The sequence below is a fragment of the Delphinapterus leucas genome, chromosome 3 (assembly GCF_059928025.1).
Source record: "Delphinapterus leucas isolate spDelLeu-1000000601 "Yukka" chromosome 3, BTC_Dleu_Yukka2, whole genome shotgun sequence".
NCBI lineage: Eukaryota > Metazoa > Chordata > Mammalia > Artiodactyla > Monodontidae > Delphinapterus > Delphinapterus leucas.
In genome coordinates this window covers 154,120,752-154,147,418 of record NC_143131.1, presented here as the reverse complement: position 1 = coordinate 154,147,418, position 26,667 = coordinate 154,120,752, and the positions used below count along the sequence as shown (strand labels likewise).

Here is a 26,667-nt window from a genome sequence, read left to right as displayed (position 1 = left end):
ACAGCTGGGTGGCCCGGGCCGGCCACGGGAAGTCGGTGGGCGCGGGGAGCGGGCTGGGGGCAGCCGAGCCCTCCTGGCAGGTGCTGGTCCCCCAGTGCCCGGGGCGGGGGTGAGGGGCAGGGCCTACCTAAGTAACTGCTCCTAGAGAACTTAGGTGAGGTCGGTCCGTGGATACAGAGCTGGGCTCTGAGCACTCTCCTTCAGCTGCCAACTCGGCCAAAAGTGGAGTGCGCTCTCTTTGGCCTGTTGCCTTTTTATACTCTGAAACCTGTGAGCGAACAATGGGCGTGCGTTGGTAGGGCGCAACAATTTAGGGAGGGGTGGCGCATGCGCAGAGTACACGTCAGGCCCTGGGGCGCACAGGTGAGGATGCGCGCCCCTGGACCGTCTAGCGCTTCTGAATCTCCCCGGGGGTCTGAGGGCTGGAGGTGTTTGCCTTGAGGGTGATGAGCTTCTTGGCAGGACAGCTGGCCCTTCTCCCCTGGCCGCGCCCCAGTGCTGTCGGGGTAACTAACTGTACTGGACGGGATCCCCGCCCAGCAACGTGGAGCAAGGTTGCTGGCTGTGCAGCTCCCACAAGAGGCGGCAGCTTTGGCAGCAGCGCCTCTGCGTTCCCCTGGCGCCACTGGAGGGGAGAGCCGCTAAGAACGGAAGTGCCCACACCATCCAGATCCTGCTGGGGCGACACCTGAAGTGGTGGCCAGGGCTGGCTGAGAGGGCCATACTTACCATATGACCCAAAAACCCACTCCTAGGCAGTTAACCAAGAGAAAAACTTTTCACAAAACACAAATGTGAATGTTTTAGCTATCTTGTCCACAATTCCTAAATATAGGACTATTGAGGTTATCCAATTTTCTTGAGTTTGTCATTTTTTAATTGTTCTTGGAATAACACTATGTATACGTATTGTTTCACAGTCTAGAGTTAATATTTTACCAATTAAATAAAATTCAGAAGGCTTACATCCATAAGATTCTTTTACCTTCCACTCTTTGTTATAGCTGTCATATGTGTCACCTTTATATGACTTCAACGCCACCCTCTGAGACTGTGGTATCCTTTTTTCATACATATACAGGGAACTCCCTGGCGGTCCAGTGGTTAGGACTCAACACTTTCACTGCTGGGGCCCCGGCTTCAGTCCCTGGTAGGGGAACTAAGATCCCGCAGGCCACGCAGGCGTGGCCAAAAAAAAAAAAAGTCATACATATATAAAATAATGTAAGAGGATAATTTTTCCAGATACTTGCCATTTTTGTTGCCCTTCCTTTGTTCCTGAAGTTGCAAGCTTACTTCTTTCTTGTGTCATTTCACTTCAGCCTGAAGAAGTTCCTTTCATGTAATGTTTTTATAGCAAATTGTCTGGTGATGAATTCTCTTAGTTTTCTCTCATCTCCATCAGACTTCATTTTGGCTTTTGTTTGGCTTTCAGTCTTTAAGGATATCCTTGCTTTAAGGATATCATATCCTGGTTTGGTCTTTTCCTTTAATACTTTAAAGATGTTATTCCATTCTTTTCTGGTCTCTGTTTTCTGATGAGAAATCACAGTCCTTCAAGTTGACATTCTGTGATGTATAACAGGTCGGTTTCCTTGACTGCTTTCAAGATTATTCTTCACCTTGGCTTTTTTATCAGATTGTGTGTCAGGGTGAGGCTTTCTGAGCTTAGGTCTGTGTCTCGAAATCAGTGACGTTTTCAACTATTCTTTTCCTCATATATTTTCTTCTGCACCTTTCCTTCAGACCCTCCAACGGCACAAAAGGTAGAACTTGCAATATTGTTTCACATGTCTCTGAGACTTAATTTTTGTTCAGTCATGTATCCTCTTTGTTTTTCAGATTGTGCCATTTCTATTGATCCATACGTTTTCTGAATCTTTCCTCTGTTTTCTCTGTTCTGTTATTCAGCCCATCCAGTGAATGTTTGCTTTTGGATATTGCATGTTAAGTTCTAAACTTTCCATTTGCTTCTTTTTCATAGTTTGTACTTCTCACTGAAGAACTTCTTTCCATTAATTTCAAGAGGATTTACCTTTAACTCATGGAGCATGGTTGTAATGGATGCTTTGTCTGCTAATTCCTCCATGTGGGTTATTTCAGGGCTGGGTCTGTTGATTGCATTTTTCTCTTGAGAATTTGTCACATTTTCCTAGTTCTTTGTATGCTCCGTTGTGTGATTTTGGGTGGTATCCTGGAAAGTTTGCTTATTATGTTTCGAGACTCTGGTTCCTATTAAAATCCTCAGGAGATTGATACTTTTCCTTTTTCTGTGGTTTTTATTAAGCAATTCATGAACCTATGGTCAAACAGGTATTGTGCCTTGTCTTCTGAGTTGTTCCAGTCTTGGTGCAGTTTTCAGGACACTGCTGTGCTGTTTGTGTCCACATGGTGCACGTACCACTCAGGGGTTAATCTCGGAATTGAGTGGCAGTTTATACTGTAGTTCACTTCCGCAAGCCTCTATTCTGCCTCGTTGGCTCTGTCTGTGCATGAGGCTCAGGGGGATCCCAGGACTTATGTGGGCTCGTACACAGACCTAAATAATCTCCTCCTATAGCTCTCTCCTCTTTGGAATTCTACCCACATTCTCAGGCTTCAGGGGCCCCTCCTACATGTTCCTTAAAGTGTTTAAGCCGCCATGCTGTCATGCAGTTCCCTATGACCAGGTTGACCTTTCAGGTGAAATAGCAAGAGAAAAGAAAGGAAAATAACGGCATGCCCCCACACTCTTCAGACAATAGGAGCCTCTTAACCTGTTCCTTTGTCCAGAGACACAGGCCATTTCTCAGTGAAGGCCTCTGCCATCACTGAGGTTGCAGGGGAGATGTGGTAACTGGGGAGAAAAAGACCAATGGGGATGACCCCCTCACTCCTCAACATCCAAGCCCCCCACTTTCTCACTTGTCTGGCTAGAAATAAAAGGTTGATCCCATGGTTTTAACTTTCAGCTGTTGCTGGACTTTGCGTGCCTTGCGTAAGCTGCCTTGCGTAAGCTGGGAGACAGAGGCAGGAAAAAAACCCACCATAATCACCCTGTTACGGGCTGTTATTCAACTTTGGACTTCCAGGCCCCATCTGCCTGTTAGCGTTCACTTCTTAGAGTTTCAAGTGCATGCTGTTTGTCCTCTATCTTGCTCCATGCGGCTCTCAAGCCCTCGTAATATGACCACAGTTCTCGTGCCACATGTAAACATTCGAACACTTTGCAGATACTGAATTAAAAATCTATTATTTACATTGACTCCACCATTTTTATTTTCCTGGTGTCTTCATTAGAAAATTCAAAATTACATATGTGCCTGGCATTATGTATTTTTTGGTGAGCAGTGATCCAGAGGATGGAAATGTATGCCTCCTTCGACTCCTTCAACTTAACCCCACTCTGGGGCAATGTCCCAGCCAGGCAGAAACTGCAGGTGGAGCTGGAGACCTTGAAGAGTTTGGCTATACTTCCAGCTCAGCCCAAAGCCCAAGGATGATTCTGGACTTTCATTCTGACTCGTGCATTTCAGATCTTTCTGGGTTTGGACCTGGTATATATGTCCCTCCCAGCCCGCCCTGCCTGCCCCTTCAGTTGTCACCCCAGCAGGATCCGGTTGGCTTGGGCACTTCTGGGTTTTTTTTCTTTTTTTTGCACTTCTGTTCTTAGCGGCTCTCTCCTCCAATGATACCAGGTGGGAGGGCAGGTGGACGCACAGGCGCTGACGCCAAATCTGCCACCTCGGGCGGCGGCTGCTGAGCCAGGTAACCTGCTCTCCAGCTTTCCTGCTCTGGTGGCCGGGGACCCATCCTGTACAGTTAGAGCCGGCCGGGGGAGAAGGGGCAGCTGCCCTGCCAAGAAGCTCATCACCCTCAAGGCAAACACCTCCAGCCCTCAGACCCCCGGGGAGATTCAGAAGCGCTAGACGGTCCAGGGGCGCGCATCCTCACCTGTGCGCCCCAGGGCCTGACGTGTACTCTGCGCATGCGCCACCCCTCCCCAAACTTTTGCGCCCCGCCAACGCACGCCCATTGTTCGCTCACAGGTTCCAGAGCTGCATCCCAGCAACAGGCCAAAGAGAGCGCACTCCGATTTTGGCCGAGTTGGCAGCTGAAGGAGAGTGCTCGGAGCCCAACTCTCTATCCAAGGACCGACCTCACCCAAGTTCTCTAGGGGCAGTTACTTAGGTAGGCCCTGCCCCTCACCCCCGCCCCGGGCACTGGGGGATCAGCACCTGCCAGGAGGGTTCATCTGCCCCCGGCCCGCTCCCCACGCCCACCAACTTACCGTGGCCGGCCCGGGTCACCCAGCTGTCTATGGCCGGCTATCCACTCGCAGGCCAGCCCACAAGTGTCCAGTGACTCTGTATCTGCGCTTTGCCACAGAGTCTCTGAGGCCACATTCTACCATCCCGCAGACCCTGCGCTCCTTTCTGGGGGGTCCTTATCTCCATCTGCAGGCGAGGCCATCGGAAGAAGGCAGTGATGGGTGCTCGCACCTCCACGACCTCCCGCAGCTCAGTGTCCGCAGTGGACACAGTCACTGTCAGTGTGGCGCGGGGGCAGCCAGTGCCGGCCACGACACCCAGCTGTGTCCCGAACTACAGCACCGAGAAGACGGTGTTGAGGGCCCTGGGAGAGAGCGGGCAAGGGATAGCCAAGCAGGAGGAAGTCCCCACAGTCACAGGGAGGAACGAAGACCAGAGAAGCGGCCCCGATGACACCGGGGGCGCACGATCTGCATTTAGGCCCCTGGGGGGCTCTTTCTTCGTGCCCAGGCCTGGACCTCTGCAGAGAGACCTCCACGCCAAGTGGGCAGAAGACAGATCCACCAGGAAACTGTAGACCACTTGTATGAGCTCCTGCCCCCAAAGAAACGCCATCACGAGCTCATATAGCTCCACCCGAGGTTTCCCGCCAGTGAAGAGAAGGAGGGGTCCCGCCATACCGCAAGGGCTGCCCCAGAAGTCTGCAAAGAAAGGGAGCGAGGAGGGCCCTCCGTCGCCCTCTGCAGCTCCGGTGGTTTCCCGGAGGAAAAGCCAGCCTGACAAAGATGCAGAGGCAGCAAGAGGGCAGAAAGGGCCCTGGAGGAAGGGCTCCCGCACATCTGACAGTCCCAGGCCCCGAAAACGCAGGATTCCTCTGCTGCCGCACCGGCGAGGGGAGCCTCTGAGGCTGCCCCCAGGCCCTGAGCTGGGTTTCCCTGTCGCCACTGAAGACCTAGACTCCGAGAAGGAAGCAGCGTTCCGGCACATCAACAGTGCGCTGCAGGGTGAGACCTAGGCCATTGGGGGCCTGGGCGCCATGCAGCCTTCCTGTCCCTTTCTGCTGCCTGCCGCAGGGGCTGCTTCTCCGCAGAAAATGTTTCATAGTTATTTCTATTTTAATATGATCATGGTACATTAAAATGTATTAGTGCTTGCCTGTGAACACTAAGGTCACTTGACTTGTAATTGTCTATGTTGCTCTATATTTTTGTGACTAAAGGCATTACTTGGGGGAATGAAAAGAATATCTTGAAGCGATTTTGGCTTTTGATCTGCCACTAACTCCTATTTAACCTTAATTCAGGCGTCGGATTCTTTGACCCAAGGAAACAGAATAGTATAAAAAGAAAGAATGTTGAGTGTCAGATGGTGGCAGTGATTAAGTATAGCAAGAGACGCCTTTGCAAAAGTTACTCTTGGTCCCAGAAGACTCTCACTTAGCTGTGTGACCGTGGGCAAGTCACTTCACCTAAATCTCTGAATTATAGGGCTGTGCTGATGATTTAAAAGTGACTGAGCACGGTGGACACTCGGAAATCCTGGGTTCTCAATAAAGCCACTGCCCTGCTCTTTGGTCCTTTGGGATTACTATATTAGTAAAATTTATACTTGACAGTAATTTTAGCTTAAAGTTTATTTTGTCTATTTCATCTCAGGCTTTTGGCTAAGATCAAGTGTAGTATCTGTTCTTGTCAATTTAAATAGCAAGAGAAAAGAAAGGAAAATAACGGCATGCCCCCACACTCTTCAAACAATAGGAGTCTCTTAACCTGTTCCTTTGTCCAGAGACACAGGCCATTTCTCAGTGAAGGCCTCTGCCATCACTGAGGTTGCAGGGGAGATGTGGTAACTGGGGAGAAAAAGACCAATGGGGATGACCCCCTCACTCCTCAACATCCAAGCCCCCCACTTTCTCACTTGTCTGGCTAGAAATAAAAGGTTGATCCCATGGTTTTAACTTTCAGCTGTTGCTGGACTTTGCGTGCCTTGCGTAAGCTGGGAGACAGAGGCAGGAAAAAAACCCACCATAATCACCCTGTTACGGGCTGTTATTCAACTTTGGACTTCCAGGCCCCATCTGCCTGTTAGCGTTCACTTCTTAGAGTTTCAAGTGCATGCTGTTTGTCCTCTATCTTGCTCCATGCGGCTCTCAAGCCCTCGTAATATGACCACAGTTCTCGTGCCACATGTAAACATTCGAACACTTTGCAGATACTGAATTAAAAATCTATTATTTACATTGACTCCACCATTTTTATTTTCCTGGTGTCTTCATTAGAAAATTCAAAACTACATATGTGCCTGGCATTATGTATTTTTTGGTGAGCAGTGATCCAGAGGATGGAAATGTATGCCTCCTTCGACTCCTTCAACTTAACCGCACTCTGGGGCAATGTCCCAGCCAGGCAGAAACTGCAGTGTGTCTTGGAGAAGGTCTTTTGCATTGAGATAGTAGGATGCTCTTTTAGCTTCAAGAACTTGGATGTTGTTGAGTTTAACCTGGTATAAGTTCAAATTAGAGTGTTTTAATTTTAGGATGTTAAAGGTAATCCCCATGGTAAACACAAAGAAAAGAGCTATAGAATATTCCCAAAAGGAAGTGAGAAAGTAATTTAAATATTGTATTATAAGAAATCAGCTAAACACACACAACGAAAGAGAGGAATGCAGGAAATGAGGGGCAAAAAAGCTTTGGGCAGATGGAAAAGAAACAGCACAATAGCAGAAATAAGTCTTTTTTTTGTCAGCAATTACTTTAAATGTAAATGCATTAAACTCTCTAATCAAAATACAGAGATTGGCGGAATAGGTAAAAACATATGATCCAACTATATGCTGTCTACAAGAGACTTACTTGAGATCAAAAGACTCAAGCAGGTTGAAAGTTAAAGGATAGAAAAGGGAATTCCAAACTCAGTGAGAAAACTCAAATAGTAACCAAGAGAGCAGGAGTGTCTATACCAATATCAGACAAAATAGACTTTGAATTTAAAATGGATCAAAGAGTTAAATATAAGAGCTAAACTATACAAATTTCTGAAGAAAAAAAGGGATAAATCTTCATAGTCTTGGATTTGGCAATGAACTCTTAAATATGATAGCAAAGGCACAGACAACAAAAGGAAAAAGAAATTGGACTTTATCAAAATTAAAATCCTTTGTGTTTCAAAGAACACCATCAAGAAAGACATAATACAACCTTCAGAATGAAGGAAAATGTTTGCAAGTCATATATCTGATAAAGCCTAGTATTCAGAATATGTAAAGAACACTGGCAACTCAACAATAAAATGTCAAATAACCAAATTTTAAAAACGAGAAAAAGAATCTGCACAGATACTGCTCCAAAGAAGACACAAATTGCCAATAAGCACATGAAAACATGTGCAAAATTATAAGTCAAAATTATGCAAACTGAAACCACAGTGAGACACCACTTCATACCCACTATTGTGCCATATAATTTTTTTAAAAACAAGCGTTGGCAATGATGTGGGGAAATTGGCACTTTCAATCATTGCTGGTGCAAATACGAAAAAGAAAATAGTTTGGCCGTTCCTCAAAAAGTTCAACACAGAGATACAATATGGCCCAGGAACTCCACTCCCAGGTATATGTCCAGGAGAAATAAAAAACATACGTTCACACAAAAACTTGTACATGAGTGTTATATTGTCGTATCATTATTCATAATAGCCAAAGAGTGGAAACAACCCAACTATTCGCCAACTGAGGAATGGAAAAATAAAATGTGTTATATCCATACAATGAATATTATTCAGCCATTAAAAGGGTGAAGGACAGATACATGCTACAACCTGGATGCACCTTGAATACATTTTGCTTACTGCAAAAGTCAGACACAGAAGTCCGCACATTGTGTGGTTCTATTCATATGAAAGGTCCAGCATAGGAAAATCAATAGAGACAGAAAGACCCAGGGCTGGGGTGAAAGGGGTGGACAGAATGAGAATGACTGATACTAGGTATGAGGTTTCTCTTGGGGATGATGAAAATGTACTGGAATTAGAGATGTTGATTGCAAAACCTGAGTACACTAAAAGCAGCTGAATCACACAGTTAAAAAAAATGTGAATTATATCTCAATCAAAAGATAATATGACAACCTTTTTATAGTCATTACTCTTGATCAGTTTCAGGATGGAATTCTCACAGTGACTTCAATGGAGTGGCTTGTATGGGATGATATTTGAGGCTCAACCCTTTGGGACTAGATGTTCATTTTGAGCTGTTGAATGACGGTGAGGGCCAGCCAGTATATTTTCTTCACGGAGGATCAATCCCCATATGGTATCCTTGGTTTGAATCCTTGTCTTTTTCTCTTCATATTCCTGAAACAAGCTCCTAGGAAATACATTCACAATAGTGAGAGGTGTTGACATCTTCCTGGCAAAAGTCTTATTCACAGGTGAAACTTCAGATCTCCTTATTACTAGCTGCCCGGGGAGTCCCCTGAATCAAAGTAGGGCTTATGAAGATGGACCTTGCATTTTAGCGTGCACTTAAAATACCCAACAGGCTGATCACATGGGGAAAATAACTTTATTTACATGAGACAAGTACAAAGTCAGCACAACACAATGAGGGAGAGTATGGGTGCTGGTGCCTGATGGCCTGAAATCAAATCCTATTCGAACGCCATGTGTACCTGGGAAGGTTAGTTACTTAGCTCTTCTGTTTCTCAGTTCCCTGGCCAGGGATATGGAAATATTAGTAGGACCTGCTTATTCGTATTATGTTCTGAGGCTAAAAATTAGTAAATACAAAGCCTGAAGAAAAATGATGGGTACTTCATAAGTGCTACCTACATAAATGTTCAAGTATTAAATGCCTGGAAGAATAAGTAGGTTGTCTCCAGAAAGGGCACCTAGGAGGCTACAAATAGGAGGATAGAGCCTACTTTTTCACATTGATGACACGAGTAAGAAGTTTTAGAGCTCATGGAAAGAATATTATTTCTTGTGATGCACTGTGGGGTGGGCAGAGTAGGGGCTGTGACCCATATTTTATGGTTCAGGGCACTGAAATTTAGGCAGATTGAGTAACTTGTCTAGCGTCACAACACTGATGAGTGATGGGTCTGAGGCAGGGGAGGGACAGAGATTCCGGAACACATGGACATGAGATCATACCCTGGATACACAAACCAAGAGCTCTCCTCACTCCCTTTCCCACATCCTCCTGCCCCAAGAATGCTGCAGGGAGACAGCTGGTACTCGGAGGAGGTGCCTGGCCCAAGAGAATGGCTCAAACCTGGACCCACCTCCTGGCTCTACGTTTCAATCCCTGACCCCAAATACAGTGTCTTTCCCCCAAATGCAGACCCCCTGATGGACCAGGGTATCCAAATATGTGTGCATCTCCCCTCCCTTCCCCCTCAGCACTTGATTCTAGCAGCTGATTTGCAGTGAGACTTCCTGGTGGTCAGGTGACCACCCTGAATGACCAGTAGTCTACTTGACTCCCTAACTGACTCAAAACCCAGGACATTCCAAACCAACTGCCCACATGACAGTTGCACAGAGAATTAGCATCATCTTCAACTGATCAAACCCGGATGATGAGCAGTTAATATTCATTAGCTGGGAACAGGGTCTACTGGGCTCGTGTTTTGGTGGCTTAACACATGAAGGTTACAGGCCCCCAGGGTCTCACTGACTAGAAACTGACCAATCGTCTGAGCAGCTTGGACTAAGGCCTGGCTAAGAGCGGGCAGTGGCTGCACGGGCTCTGAGTGGGCACCTTCCCTGCCCAATCCTCCCTCAGCCAGATCCAGGCTCTGCTGTACAAACTACAGCCATTGCTCCTGAATCTACTTGCTGGTATTAGTTCCACAGTACCTTCAATGGAGTGGTCAGTGGGGGTGCTATTTGGGTCCCTACCCTGTTGTTTGGCCAGATGCTGATTCTGATGTGCCTGAACCACCGCTGCGGATGGCCAGCAGATTATCTTGATCACAGATGATATTCTTGTGCATCCTGTGTTTGATTCCTTTATAATCTTCCTTTTCTTCTTGGTACCCGAGTCATGATCCTGGAAAACACAACAAAAACTGAGAGAACTATTGATATGTTGCTGGGAGAAGACCATGCAGAGGTGTCAATTCATTCCCAGGTCACACGTCTGTTCTCTTTGTTCACCAGCCTCCTAGGGGAGTCTAGGGGAGTCACGTGAATCGAAGCTGGGCTGAGAAGAGGGTGTTGCAATGTGGTGTGCACTTAAAATAGCCAGCAGGCTGACTGCACGGGACATGACTTTATTTAGTGAGATAATATAGAAAGGGAGCACAGCACAGTGACCGACAGAGTGGGAGCTGGTGCCTGATGGTCTGGATTCAAATCATACCAGAAGCCACATGAACCTGGGAAAGTTATGCAGACCCTCTGTCCTCAGTTCCTTGTTCTGTGATAGTGGAAATGTTAATAGGGTCCACTTATTAGTATTACATGATGAAGCTTAATACAGCAAATCAGGTAGACCCTGATGAAAAATGATGCTTACTTCATAAGTGCTACCTAAGTGTTCAAATATTAAATGTCTGGAAGAATAAGCAAGAAATGTGGTAGTGCTGCCTCCAGAGAGGGGACCTGGATGCCACAGGGCAGGGGAGTGGGGAAGGTTATGGGTGTGATGCTTTAGAGCTTGTGAAGAATATCTGTCATCATCTCCTGTGATCCCCACATCAGCCCCGTGGGGAACTCATGGCAGGTGCTGTGAACCATATTTTATGGTACATGGCACTAAAATGTTGAGATTTTAAGTGACTTTCCCGGAGTCGCAAAGCTGATGACAGATGGATGTGGGACAGGAATGTAGTTGGTTCCCTGGGACAGAAATCCCTGAACCCCTGAATCCTCTAGATGGTGCTCTGGACTCCTGAGCCCAGGGCTCCCCTCCCTCCATCCCCCCAAGCCTCCTGCCTGCCCCATGGTTGCTCCAAGGACAGGAGGGGTCTGAGCCAACAGGAGGGCCCAAGCCTGACCCACTGCCTCCCTTACATGTTGATCCCTGACCCCACAGCTCTTAAATATCCCTGAAAGAAGGTCCCTTGAAGGATCAGGGGGTCCCATCTACGTCCCTCCTCCCTCAGCGTCTTCACACACTGGGTGAGCCTCCTGGTGGTCTGACCAGTGGTCGGCTTGTCTCCACGTGGCTCAGAGCCCTGGTCTCTCCAAGCCAGTTGCCCACATGGCACGTCTCTAACAAATTAGCTTGGTCTTCAACAACCAGCCCTGGATGCACAGTTAGTGCTGATTAATCAGGACAGTGGCCTGCTGGGCTGTGCTTGGTGGTTTAGTGGGTGAAGCTGGCGTGCCCCACTGTCGCCTGACTATTGATGTGAGCAACCGTCTGAGTAGCCTGGGCTACGGCCTGGCTGGGGAGGGGCCGTGGCCGCACTGGCTCTGAGGGCGCACCTTCCCTGCTCATCCTTCCTCATCAAAATCCAGCCCCTACAAACTCCTCATCCATCCCTAGACCCTGCAGTGGCACAGGAGAGAGGCCCATGCCCTTCTAGAGGGACCCCTCCATAGCCACAGCCTAGAGACCCCATCCCAGGACTGTCTCTGAGGATGACCCAGGCCCTCCTAATCTCTGTCACCAAATGTTCATTCCACTAACCCGATGGCATTGTCCCTTCTCTCCACGTTCCCAGGCAGCGCCCAAACACCCAGTGATCCTGTCCACATCAACCACTGGAAATACCGCCACAAAATCCCAGTTTCCTTCCTTTCTGAAAACCTCTAGGTTTAGACTGCTAATATTTGCTTTTGGATTTTGACATCGACATTCAGAAGTGTTTAGCCTGGAATTTCTCCTGTCCTGTAATATCTACTGCTGGTATGACATCAGTATTCTCCTGGTCCGATGAAAGCAGTGTGGGTGTGTTCCCTCTGTATCTGTTCTCTGGAAGAGTGTGTAGGAGACGGGCATCGTTTCTGTCTTAAATGTTTGGTAGAAATCAGAGGAAGCCACCTGGCCCTGAAGTTTGTTTTGTGGGGAAATTTTTTTGGCATCTCTTTCTAATTGAAGTTTACTTGGTGTATTGTACAGGGCACAGATCTTAAGCATAGAGCTTTATGGTTTCTTGTAAATATAAACACATCTGTTACCAACACCCAGTTCAATATACAGGACGTCCCCAGCACTCTGGCCGCCCCCTGTCGAAGAATAAGTGCTAACTTATTCGGTTATAAGAATGAAGTCAGTTACTCCATGTATATTCCAAGTGCAGTGATTTACACACAAATAACTCAAAATGAGTGTGGCAGCACAATGAGAAAGTAGTGGAGGGTGCTGGAGGGCTGGGAGAATCCAGTCCCTTTGGGATTTCCGCTGTGGAGGTGGGGCCAGAGTAAGGAAGCTGAGAGGAGCTTCTCTGAAGCATCTGGGCTTTTACAGAGGGAAGAACTACTGCTCCCCAGAGTGCAGCGCCCATTGTAATTCACTGAGCCCTCCCTTTGCAGAGGGTGCTTTTCTATACTTGTGTGTTATTTTACATAGAAATGTTTAAAAAAATAAAGAGGAGATCAATTTTGTTTGATGTAACAGCCTTTCACTGTTAAAAGTAAGACATATATCTAAAATTATGCTAAATCTGTACAGCTCCGACAGGAAGTAACCGGCACTCACTACCTGACTCAGGAGCGGAGGCGGAGCAGAGAGGCGGCCCTCCTTCCTTGGCCTCGTGTCTCATTTAAGCTGCCAGACGCTGCACAAGCTCCATCCCCTCTGAGTCTCAGGCTGACGCCTCCAGGTCACAGTCTTCACAGGAGTCAGACGAGAACCTGCCACACAAAGGCAGGGACTGGAGTCAGTGGGGAGGTGGGCTCCCTGGGGTCGGTGTGTGGGACCCAGGGGGCTACTCAGACCCTGCAAGTGACTTTGGGCCCTGACATCCCCAGGGCTCACATCCCCAGGGCACTGGGGCCTGTTTGCTGCTCTTTGCCAAGTGTGTTCTGGTAGCAGAGAGACCTGTCCTACAGGGGCGATTTAACCTGGGCATTTGGCCGGGTGGCGTTCGAGCGACTGGTCCCCTGAACAGTGAAAGTGATGCAGAGGAAAGGGGAGGCACTGAGGCTCCAGGTTGAAAAGTGTGGGTCCCTCCCACCTGGGCGCTGTGAGGAGTGGGAGGTCTGATGACACAGGTGGGAGTAGTGACCCTGTCCCTCCAGCCCACACGCAACACGGCCCATCATGAGACCAGCACAGTGGAAGTGGGCAGAGAACCGCAATGTTCCCTTTTCCCCTAATAATCGTTTTTCTTTCTTTAACACCCCAGCCAAACTTGCCTGTGCTTTTTCATTTAAAAATATCCTGATGCTGTGGCCACAGAATCATAAATTCTATAGCTTTGCTGTATCCCAACATGAAAAGTTTGTAGAAGACACTGCTTTTCAGCATGTAATAAAACCAGATGTATTTGTTATCTAATTTTAAGGTCATAATTAATTTGGAATCCTGGCCCTTTAACTCATCCTAAATTAGCATTGCTTTGAATTGCCTTCATTTTGTGTGTGTGTTGTATTCAATTTTTACACATCTATGAAAAATCTATAGAACCTCAGGTTGAGAAATGGTGCCATGAGGTGACCCAGGCCCTTCAGTGGGGCTCCACAGAGGCTGAGGGGTCCCCAGGGGTTGGGCAAATCCCAGCCAGGTGTGGATCCTGCAGTGTCCCCTACCGGATGACAGGGCTACTGTGTGCCCACAGGGATGCAGCAGCGCTGGGCCAGGTGAGCTGTCTGCTTGCATGAGAAGAAGCCCCGGTTCCTCTGTCCTCCTCACCCTTTCCCCAGGACGCCTGAACTGGGGGGTACCAGGGCCACTCCAGATATCTCACTACACCTGGTGATTAACTGGGGATGTTGTCTGCTGACCTTGGCAGGTTGGGAGGGCAAGGCTGGGTCCTGCAGAGGGAGATGTTGAACCTCACCAGGGACACTCTTTACAAAGAACACAATGTGAACAACACCTCCAGAAGTGATGTATGTGATGACCCCACAGACACCTTCGGCCCCCCATCTAAACATAAGAGCCTGGCATCTTCAGGGATTCTATGGAACGGGGACTGTTCCCTGGCGAGATGCACTCAGGTCATCCTCCAGTTGCCTGCGCAGATTACCACCATTCTCTTCTCTCCACCTTTTTGTTCACATGCAGTGGTGAGCACCTCTGTGCTCTTCTCTGGCTTTTGGGTTTTCCTGAAGCGCCAAAAAAAAAAAAGTCAGGGATGGCAAGAGAAGCACATACACTTATTTGCCTTCTGCTCTTCCTCCTACCCTCTCCACGCTCACATTTCCTCTTCTTGTTCTTCCTCATCCTTTTACTTCATCCCTTCTCTTGAATCCAGGATGAGAGAATTTCTTTTTTTTTTTAATTGGATGAGTCAGTCTTCTTTTACTTATTTATTTTTAACATCTTTATTGGAGTATAATTGCTTTACAATGGTGTGTTAGTTTCTGCCTTATAACAAAGTGAATCACCTATACATATACATACATCCCCATAACCCCTCCCTCTTTTGTCTCCCTCCCACCCTCCCTATCCCACCCATCCAGGTGGTCACAAAGCACCGAACTGATCTCCCTGTGCTAAGCGGCTGCTTCCCACTAGCTATCTATTTTACGTTTGGTAGTGTATATATGTCCATGCCACTCTCTTTGTCACAGCTTAACCTTCCCCCTCCCCATATCCTCAAACCCATACCGTTTTTATGCTAAGTTATATTCTACATGTACCTGGAAAAATGTTAAGAAGATTTTTAAAGAACTGCGCATCTATTTTTGCCGCTGATTTGCCTGTTCAAGGCTCGCTAGCACTTTATCCATCTCAGTACTATTTCACTTAGTAAACAAATGCAGTTACCATAATTGCTGCATATGTGTCTGTGTTCCCTTCTAGGTTATATGTTTTTGAAGTTAGAAACTATATCTTTATCACAGCCCCTATGTATGGCACAATATCCATTGCTAATTCAGATTGTGTTTTAAGATATGAGACAAAATTTAAGACTTTTATTATAGTCATAAACATCTAGCAAATCAACCAGAAAATAAAAACTAATTTTCAATTGGTTGGCCAAGAACAAAAAAGGGAGGAATACCTAGTGCAAAATCATATCTCTAATAACTACTGTTGGATTTAGAGCACACACATGCTAAACTTATTTTAAAATATCTTCTTATCAAAGATTTGAGGTTGGACCGGAAAAAATTATATCAGAAGTGAAAATAATTATGTGGTCTGACCAGCGTGGATCACAGAAAGTAAGGGTATACTATATATAAAGTAGATAAACTACGAGGTCCTGCTGTATAGCACAGGCAACTATATTCAATACCTTGTAATAACCTATAAAGGAAAAGGATCTGAAAAAGAAATATATATATATCTGAATCACTTAGCTGTACACCTGAAACACAACATTGTCAATCAACTAGTCTTCAAGGGAAACAAAACAAAACAAAGTAAGTGTAAAGGGAAGTATAGTTTTATAAATTCACCTCTGATATCCAATGGACCAACTGAAAGAAAACAGAAAGTACAACTTTCTAGGAGACAGGACATGGCCAGCAAACCAGGCCGTTACCCTCGGTTAACGGTCATACCTGCCAAAAAATATACAGACTAGCCTGCATTCAGGAATACATAGGAATTCTTCATTTATCTGGCATTGTTAGGCAATGAGGTATTGCATGTTAGGAGAAGTATTTTTAAAATGACAAAATGAAGAGGAGTTGTTTTAACCTTCACTCGGTAATTTTTTTCTAAAATTAAGAAATGTATCCACTGGTGTATTTAATGTTTCCGTGATAACTCGGGGTCATCAGTTCAATCAACGTTTGCATGAATAATGCAAATGGAAACAAGACAGGCATGCTTACTTACTGAAACTGAAAATGACATGGCACTGGCTGGAATAACTGATGAGAGAGCACGAAAAAAGCAAAAATGAAAACAAACCGTGATCAAGAAACAATCAGTCAAGTTCTGACTTTCTGTACTTAGTTTCAAAATGAGATACCACAAATCCCAGCGAGAGACTCCAGCATCATTAGCTGTCTTTCTCCTTTGTTTCCACCTTCCTTTCCTTCTCCTTCTATCCTAGGCTGTTCCAGGCAGTGCTTATGGCTGCTTGCAAGAGAAATTCTAATACTTGCTTTCTCTCACACAAACTTCACAATATGTCCATGTGATAACTAGTGTGGAGGTAAAAGACAATTCATCACAGAGACATCTCCTATGAAAATAAAATTAGAAACTAGCTTTTAAACATGCAGAGAGAAGGGCGTGGAGTCAGGCACTAATTTCCTTGCGAATTCCTCTCCATTTCTAATAGACGTTCTTCTTTACCAAGATCCCTTTTTATTGGTGTGCTGTTCCAGACTGCTCCACTCCGCCCATCCTCATTCTGTAAAATACATTCACACTCTTTTGTGACCCTACTTATTTGCCCATTAAATAATCAATCATAGAACTGTCGGAATTATTTACAGAGTGAAATTAAAATGCTGGAGTCACTTGGAGGGTTTAAGCAACTCCACCAGAAAATACTGGGCATGGATTTAAAAGAGGCTGCGTGGGACTTGCTCTTGTCCAAGTTCTTTCTCAAGAAGTATCTGAAATAAGCCTAAATTCAGAGTTAATCAGACTGGCCTGCTTTCTCAGGTGGACTGGAACTCATTGCTCTTTCCCCTCAACTCCCTGATGTCAGCGGCACTTTCCGGAGAGGAGGTGGACTTCTCTGCCTACTGCAGAAGCTCAGTTCCCCCCGGGCCCACTCCGTGTCTGAATCCCACACTTGAGGCCAGATGCCAGCCTTCCCAGAACATTCGTGGTCTCATTTCAGTTTTTGACCTGCTCAGATTGAGTCCCTCTAGACTCTTCCTCAGCTTGAAATCTGATCTTCCACCACTTTCCCTGACCTCGATGGTAACCTGCCTACTTTAGGCCTCAGGTGCTTTAGCTATAAATTGATATATTTGCCCTTAATTCTAAAGTCTTCTTTCTAAAGCTCTACAATGTGGTGGCTCCTTGAAAATGTTTCTCTTTGCTGGTTGTAATTTTGTACAGAATTAAAAGCACAGCTACTCTAAAAGACAGTAAGTTGCATTGGATAAGGAAAGTGTGCTCTTGTAGTTAGATTAACAGGGATGGAAGACGACTTAGTATGTTTTAAGATACTCATGATCCATTCTCGTGAGAGTCGGGGGAAGAAGGGGAAGAGAGTTAATAAAATACCAAATGTTTGTGACAAATTAAGTTCAAGATGTAGCTGATAAGTTACTACTTGAATAAGCCACACAAATCCAATTCAAGTTTTGCTTTATTTTTCTAAGAAGGATCCCAGTGAACTGAGTCCCATGTTCAGTAACTCCACGTTCAATGGCTTAGTCTTTAAACACTGTTATGTTGCTGGAAGAAGAAATATTGCCCACCCATTCCTAACTGATGTTTAGCTATCACGCACATTTGAAATAAATTTATTACTTTGCCTGATCTCAGGGTAATACATTCCAAAGGGGCAAAGAACACACGAAAAGTTATGGAGTCTCCATCTTCTACACTAAAGTGTGCAATAAATTACATATTATTTGGCCGTTAAGTTCACAAGCCATAGAAACCATTCCATTTGCAATATATACAGTGGTAATCAGCAGGTAATGAGAATGATATAAAACCAAACAGACCGTGTATGATGGCACTGCTGCCAATAAAGCAATCATTAAATGCATTCATATGCATCTACGATAGGTAAGCTCTTTGAGGGCAATTGCTATGAATTCTACATACCTGTCAGGATACTATATATAGCCCACTTTCTATGGCCTTTATTCAAAGACGCTGAGAAAGGGTTACTCTGGGTAAATTCAGACCTTTTCTCAATATAGAATTTGGTCAACATGCATTCTGAACAGCAAAATTTCACAGTATTTTCCTACACTAAGTGCCACCTCAGCAAATGCAGGATTAAGTATAATGGATTATAAGAAGTGAGAAAGGAAAGATGGAAGAAAAGAAGGAAGGTAGGAAAACGGTGGGTATGGAGTACTTCAACATTTATGTAAAGAGTGGAACTAAAACTAACCTGAGGTTACCCTGAATTATTAGCATACGCTATAGAAACTTAAATGAAAAAATAAAAAAAACCCAGCAAGGGAAACCCAAAGATTCTCTGTTTTTTCACTTTACTGCATATACACGTCCATCTTAAACAATCTATATGCTTATATCCAATAAGAGAGCATTGTTTTGCAAGGCTATTTGGCTTCTATCAGCATGTAAAGGTCGGACAACTCAACTTTAGCAGAGTCAGCCTTCAGGTGAATAATTGCTTCTTTCAGGTTGTGAACATTTGAATTTTCCAGAAATGTTTCCCAAAAAATGAAAACTCAAAGAAAGGTCCTAGGACAGCATCCTTTAGAAGTTTTATATAGTATCAAGGCTTTTGGAGGAAGAGAATCCTTGTCAATTATCAACACAATGATTCCAAGCAGGTCAATTTTTGCTGAGAATATTATATAACAGAACCCACTTCACCTCCATTATACTGACAATGATCTTCCTTACTTCAACCTTGTGCTGCTTAGTAAAGTTGAAAATATGGAGCCAAGAACAGACAGTGACAATGCCAGAGACTCAGATGTACCTATAAGTGCCTTCAGACAACATCAGCCACCCAGGCTAAAGTCCTGGTTTAAAACATCCCAACATGAAGGAATCTCAAAAACTATATGCTGAGCAAGTGAAGCCAGATCAAAAGGGCACCTACTGTATTATTCAACTTACATGAAATTCTAAACTGGGCAAAAGTCATCTCTAAAGATAAAAAACAGATCCGTGGTTGCCTTGGGGTGGGAGATGGGGATACTTTTGCAAAAGCCTAGGAGGAAACTTTCTAGGGTTTTAGAATTGTTATCTATCTTTATGGGGGTGGTAGTTATACAAATGTATACATTAATTAAAAGTCACTGAACTATTGACTAAAAATGTCTGCATTTTATTGTATGTAAATGATACCTTAATAAGGTTGATTACAAAATGAACCAAAAACAAAACAAAGCAGAAGAGAAACCTCTCAAGACTTCAAAGGAAATACACTGTTTTCTTCCAGGGTACCAGATTGGAAATGAGGCATTGGTCTGTTCTACCCTCAGCTTATCCCTAGGGTTATCTAGTCTATTTTAAAGCACTAGAGTCCCCTATCAGGAAAACTCACCCCATGTTTAATTACTTTGATTTCTTCTCTGCCTCTTCTCCCAACACACTGAAGTCATTCACGGAAGAAAAACCAGCTTTTTCCAACTTTGCATCATGACACATTCTTTCCAAAGCTATTAGTTATAGAATAAAATTTGGGTACACTTTGTAAAAAATCTAGCTTTTTGAGCCTTACAAATCTTAACAGTTAACCTATTGCCTCCACTGGAATTTGGAAAAAAATTATTTTGAAAAGGAATAGCTGAGACTTGACATTTTTTTGTGTGTGATTTTCTCTTCCCCTAAGAGAGAAGTGAGTAGGAATGAGAAACACATACATAAAGAAAAAAAATTATCTTGCTGCCTTTGCATGGTTATAATTTATAGGAGGCCCTTTTCAACAATAATCTATTATCAGAATCAATAAAATATAATCTCCATGAAGGCCAGGCCAGGATACTTGTCTCTTTTTCAGCAGATTGCAATACAAACCACATTCATGGATATGCTTCTTGATGATCTTTGTAATACTGTAACAGTTGACCATTTCCTCATGCCTCTTCACCTTAACTTCAACCTGGTTTTTCACTAATGACTTCACATTTCCTTCTCTAACACTTGGTTGTGGGCCTCTTTTCCAACTCCAACTCCAACTCGCATTTCACTCTGGAACCAAAGGAAGACTCACACCCTCCTGCTACAGTTGCAGATTATATAGACTAGAAAAAGGAAGGTTGCCAGATGGTGGTTTACATTATCTACAGACTGTCTCGGCTCAAGGTTAACTTCCCTGGGAGAAAACCCATAAACCCAGAAGCATCAAAAATAACCTGCATGTGCAGGGGGGAGACAGCTTTGCTTGTCTCATTTTACATTCTTTCTGATCTCTGGGCCCTGGTGATTTATCTCCCGTGGAATGGAACAAGGAGGGGAACAAGTAGGGACACTCCCTTCGAGCTAAGAGAAACACTCTGGGAGGTTTTGAATCAGACTTGGTTTTTTGTTAGCCAAGTTACAGGAGAATTTTTAAAGTGGGGGAAAGGGAAGAAGGAAGCGGACCAGGAAAAGAATTTAAGCCATCATCTATAAACCAACAAAGCACTGATAGTTCCAAACATTATGTCACAAACTAAAATGACTGATGTAGGCTCAAGTGGTTTATAAAACCTATAAAAAGACTACAGCAGCAAAGTCCCCATTTATCTGTAGAGTTCAGAAACTAAAACAAGGAATATTTTAGCTTAAAACCTTATCTCAAGAGAATCATATACACTTCACATGAATAAAAATACCTGAAACCAAACATTTTTAAAAGCTCCAATACCCAAAATATAAAGAAAAATATTAATCCAGAAGACTCAATCAATCCATGATAATTACAAAACGGCTGGGCAATCTCTATCTCCCTTCCACACTAACCATCCATCCCATGGAAGACCAAGGGAGATCAGACCTTCCAGACTTACCTTCCAGACCTTCCAGACACCTGGCTGCTGCAAAATTCTATGGAGACTCCTTGTGGAACAGCAGTTCCCCATCTCTTGTGTCTCTCCCTATCGTGATCATGATCATGCAGGAAGCAAGTCTGGCTGTGCTATCTTATCATTGTCTGTCACCCATCTGCAACATGGTATTGTACAGATAAGGAGAAAGTAGTTGCCTTTCCCCCAGAAGGTTGAGACTCAGGTACAGGGTAATTCTCCTGTGCACACAGTCATTATTTAGGCCGACTCAGTGACTTCAACAGGCTTAATCATGTGATCAGGTTTGTTGCCAGCTGCATAATGCTCCCACATCTGTAGATAGAGCCGCTCTAGGTCCATTGTGTATTGTCTGGTGTTGAACAGAGGGCTAGATGTTCTCTGCTTCCAGACTTTGCCACGAATTTTCTTCAGGTATTCTAGATCAGTTCCCAGTTTCACAGCTATGTCTTCATATTCTTGTCTATTTTTAGCAATAAGCTCAAGACAGCCTAAACAAGTGAGCTGGGAAGCTGCAACTCGGGAAGCAAGAGTCTCTCCTGGCATAGTCACCATGGGTGTCCCTGACCAAAGGACATCCATCCCTGTGGTGTGTCCATTACAGAGTGGAGTGTCCAAGCAGACATCAGCCAGCTGGCCTCTCCGAACATGTTCCTCTTTAGGAGCAACAGGTGAAAAAATGATACGGTTCTGGGGAAGGCCCATATTTTGTGCGTACTGTTGAATATTAGGTTCTCCTACTGCTGGAAAACGCAACAGCCACAGTACACTATTGGGAACACGCTTCAGAATATTTGCCCACATCTGCAAAGTAGATGGGTCAATTTTATATAACTGATTGAAGTTACAGTACACAATGGCATCTTCCGGTAACCCGTACTGAGAACGTGTGGTTACAATAATGGTACGGGGAACCTCCTCTCCAGTGGCAGCCTTAATGTTGATCTGGGTAGTTGCCAGTCCATTGCTAAGACTGAATCCATTGTTATCTGAATTTGTCCTCTGTTAATCATTTCAATAACTGCCTCTGCAATAGCATTCATAGGAATGACAGGCATATTAAGAGCTGTATTACTGCTGTCTGCGGTGTCTCCTCCCTCAGGACATTTCATCTTGACAATTTGCACATCTGGGAGACTATCAAGAAATGCTTTGAGGTCGATGCCATTCAGCACAATCCGATTGTCATAAATGTGCCCATTGGACTTAAAATCGATGACTGCTTTCTTCTTCAGGTGAGGGAACATATTGGCATGATCACCAATAAAGAAAGTATGGGGCATATAAGCCAGTTTCTCAGAATACTGCTCAGCAACTTCAGCAGGTGAAGTTTCCTGATCAGTGATGATATAATCCATGAAAAGCACACCACTGGTTCCAGGGTAGCCCAGCCACATTGCCTGAATAGGAGCTGGCCTGAGAGCAAAGAGTTCATTTCGAGCACCCCTGGTATAACCATTCATATTTACAAGGATGTGTATACCATCTTGATGGATGCGATCAGCTGCTTTCCCATTGCATGGAATCTGAGAAAGATCAATGAAATGATGGGCTTCTGCCATCACCTTCGCTCGGAAGTTTGTGCCGTCATCTGGGCTCAGGGCATAATGGAATACCTCAAATTTATCAGGATTGTGCGTGCCTGGAATAGACTGCATAAGATGAGAAGTAGGATGATTCCCAAAGTCAGAACTCACGTACCCTACACGCAGTCGACCATCACTGAGCTTCAAGTCTTTTGGATGTTCATACGGTGGTTTACGAAGGACACTGATCTCATCCAAGGAGAGGTTCCCATGGCTCTCAGCAATAGCCTTCCTGAAGCCATGAGAAAGAGGATAGAGCATACTATGATGAGGCTGCACAGAAGGCAACCTATTCTTCTCCAACTGGTCAGCCACAATGCTGACCAACTTCTTCATTCGCTCATCATAGTCTGTCCAATCACAGACAATCTGCAGGCAATGAGCCAAATCACAATAAGCGTCAGGAAAGTCAGGCTCAAGCTTCAGAGCAGTGCGATAAGAAGCAATTGCTTCTGGAATATTCCCTGAATCCTTGTGAATGGAAGCCAGATTGCTGTGGGCATCTGCAAATGCAGGGTTAATCTGAATGGCAGGAGTATAACACTGCAAGGCTCCCTGAACATCCTGCATCTCCTGTAGAGTGTTTCCCATATTACAGTAGGCGTCAGCCGAGGTAGGACTGATTCGAACAGCCTCCTTATAATGCATCAGAGCTTCCTGCAGTTTTCCCTGCTGCTCCAATACACTTGCTAAATTTGAATGGGCAACAGCAAACTCTGGGAAGACTTCTAATGCTTTACAATACAAGCGAACTGCCTCTTCAATGTTTCCCTGGTCTCCTTTGATATTGGCTAGAGAGTCTGCATGGGTGGGGCACAGCCGCAGAGCTGTATTATAACAATCTTCTGCTTTGGCAACACGGCCCTTCTCTTCCAGAGCGTTGGCTAGGTTGCAGTAAGCATCACGGAAATGTGGTTGCAATCTAATAGCTCACCAATAGGTGTCTATTGCCAGATCTATCAGGCCTTGCTCGCAGTGTACACAATCCAGGTTGGCACGTACCACTGCATGATTTGGACTCAAGCTTAGGGCACAAAGGTAAGCTGCCACAGCTCTGTCAAAAATCCGTGCCTCTTTCAAGATATTTCCTAAATTGATATAAGCATCCAGAAAATTGGGGTCAAGGGTGACAGCCTTTTCAAAGTGATGAATTGCAAGCCAAATCTCCCCTTGTGCATTTAAAACACAGCCAAGATTACTCCAAGCTACTGCAAAGTTCGGTTGCGTCTCCATTGTTTTCAAATAACATGCCTTGGCTCCTTCCAAGCGACCCAGGGCTTTGAGCAGGTTCCCCAGGTCACTGCGAACACAGTACAAATCAGGATTGTACTGAACAGCAGAGACGTAAGCTTATACTGCCCCTTCCATGTCACCTGCTGCTACCAAAGCAGCTTCCAGGTTAATATAACCGTCGATGAAATCTGGTTTGAGACGTAATGCATGCCGGTAATGCTCAATTGCTTCCTGCAACTGCCCTCTTTCCTTGTACACATTCCCCAAATTCGACTAGGCTTCTGCCAGAAGAGGGTTCTGTTTAATTGCCAGAGTACTAAAGTGGGCAGATCTGTCCAGCCTTCGACACTGGAAGTGTAGAGATGAAAGTAGAAAATAAAAGAATAGGATGTGATTTGTAGTCGATACTACTTTTGCAAAAATTAGAAAATACAAAACAATTCGGTATTTCAAATATATACATATGTTTAAAATAACTATAAAGGTGAGTTGGGAGATTACATATTAAATGGCCCAAATGGTGCTACATAGGGGAAAATAAAGGAAATAAATCTGGCAGAGGAACGTCGGGGCCAAAACCAATCTTAAAAGTATTAGAAAATAGAGTGACCATACACACTGATGATAGAGTGACATGAACTGAGGCATATGGTCCCTTTTGAGTAAATGCCTTAAATACAAACTAAAAAAATAATGTCATAAGATTTACAAGCACTATAAAAATATTTAGCAGTATTGCAGTAGACAGTAGAAATATATAACCTTTCAACTTAAATAAAAACAAGACTGATGAAATATCATCTTTGTTTCCATGTCATCCATGCTAAGGAAGAAATAATAAATCAGCTTTCAAGATAGAATTTTTTACAATGAGAGATACAAAAACAAAGAAAAAGAAACCCTAACTGTTTATCCCATGAAGGGAGAAAAAAACAATTTGAAAAGTCAGAGTAGAACTCTATGAGGATATTTAACATCAATTTTTTTTTGTAAAACAGAATTTTAAGCTGGTTTTGAATTGTTTATAGAGTTTCTAATTAGCATGCTGAGGAAATACAGGGTCCATCTTAATCCAGAAGCAAGTAAAAAGTTCTGACTCTTAAAATTCTAGGCTCTAGAGTAGGTGTGTGCTGGTGTGTATGTGTGTGTGTGTGCACATTTGCTGTGTGTTTTCAATAAACTCAAGAGTACATAAGGGTGTATGTTACTACATTGTAACAATTCTTGAGCAAGTCTAACTGAAGGTCAGTAGCAAACAAGTAGATGCCGCTTGGGTGGCCCCCCAAACTCTTAGGTAATGCGCAGATCTGCCTTGGCAATCATGTTCTGCTTTTAGACATAATGCATTTTTATGTTCTTGTTAGCACTGAAAGGCTAACTTGAATATTCTGCAACTGATGAAATGGACAACAGAGCAGTAACCTAGAGTTTACAAGTATTTGGGGCAGTAAAACTTTAGTTCTAGATTTAACTTGGATTTGAGTCCTAATTTAACTTGGATTTTCTACAACGCATTTTTTTTTTCTATAAACTGGAGGTATATACCACCATAATCCTAAAAAACCTGTGACTTTGGGCTTCAGGGGTCTAAGCCTTCTCTCTAAGTGACTGAAAGGTACAACTGGATATTAGACCTGTCTAAAAATTGTCCTTTTCTGTCCTCACATACAAGGGAACGCTTGATTTTTGGATAGCTGTCATTAAAAAAAAAAAAAATGTGCAAAGAGCTAATGTCTTTTGCTACAAGACAAAACAATTTCTCCTGGACATGCAGTAATAGGAGGCAATGCCATGTGTTGGAAGCACGCACATATTTTATGATAGATATTAATCTGGAGGTTAACAGCCAGGTGCTCCGGTTGAAGCAGTTTATTTCAAACATACATATAATGTTAGTCCACTTTGTAACAAAGCCTTCAACATTTCATATGCAAATTCGTTTTTCTTTCTAGTTTAAGCCCAAGGAAATCCCTATAAATCTTGTCTCCAAAGAGAAAATATAAAGAATTCATAAGATTAAAGAGTTCTTATCAATTGTATAAAAAACTAAAAAGGTACTAACTAGATAAAAATGTAGATGTCTAAGAGAACGTCCAACAAATAGAAAAGTAGAGGACTGCACTGAGATTGCAATCCTGAGAAAAATACATTATTTCTAAATGAAGAAGTAAAAGGAGATAGCATAAATTAAAGCCAGAAGAAAAATTTAAAACCTACAAAAGTACGAGTCGATACAAAGTTAAAAACCCATTAATTTTACTATATACCCAAAGGCTTCACAAAAGATCTCATGAATATCACAAATTAAAATAAACAAAAGCCAGAAATATTGTTTTCCCCAAATTGTACTACTACCTGCTTATTGCTTCAGTGGTAAGAAGAAAAATTATCTTCAAATAGTTGAATTGTATACCTACTTATATTTGAACTCTTAGGTGGATCTTGTTATATAATATATATGATCTTTAAAGAAAACTTGTTGATTGTTTATTTTGGCATCTGTTAGGAAATTCCTATTTAATTAGATAAATCTCCTTAGATAACTCTTAAATAAAAATAGATGCAAATATAGTATGTTTCCTATCATTCATTTTAGACCTCTAAGAGTTGGAAAAGCTCAACCTGGAGAAGAAACTAGTTTTACTGAGGGAAGAAACTACTTTCCAGTTTAGAAGAGGAGGGATTATCCCATTTCTGTAGAGGAAGCAATCAGGAAGATACAAAAAGAATGATCCTTGCCTAGTGCTAAGGCCAGAACCACTGTGAATATTGTACCAGATCTTGTAAAAACAGCCACTGTGCTGGCACTCACAGGCCTGGGTCATGGTGTGTTCAACAATAAAACTTTGTTCCAAAGGATGGAACTCCTTCGGGCCAAAAAGCTTTCACCTGCAT

General features: G+C 43.9%; 1 protein-coding gene and 2 pseudogenes across 2 annotated transcripts in view; 1 reads left to right on the top strand and 2 right to left on the bottom strand.

Annotated features, from left to right (window-relative positions):
- LOC149749805 (2'-5'-oligoadenylate synthase-like protein 2) overlaps nucleotides 1-12,896 on the bottom strand; it is a 17,584-nt gene extending 4,688 nt beyond the window's left edge. The window contains exon 1 of the mRNA XM_089908527.1: nucleotides 10,154-12,896. Coding sequence (XP_089764653.1) covers nucleotides 10,154-10,248 — 95 coding nt within the window. The 5' untranslated portion in view covers nucleotides 10,249-12,896. The remainder of the gene's footprint in view (nucleotides 1-10,153) is intronic.
- Nucleotides 5,894-5,998, top strand: LOC149749806 (U2 spliceosomal RNA; annotated as a pseudogene).
- Nucleotides 8,795-26,667, bottom strand: LOC149749804 (UDP-N-acetylglucosamine--peptide N-acetylglucosaminyltransferase 110 kDa subunit pseudogene; annotated as a pseudogene). The gene is made up of 5 exons (XR_016392562.1): nucleotides 26,662-26,667; nucleotides 20,939-24,120; nucleotides 14,150-14,473; nucleotides 12,906-13,057; nucleotides 8,795-10,304 (listed from the first exon to the last, which is right to left on the bottom strand). The product of XR_016392562.1 is annotated as a UDP-N-acetylglucosamine--peptide N-acetylglucosaminyltransferase 110 kDa subunit pseudogene (transcript).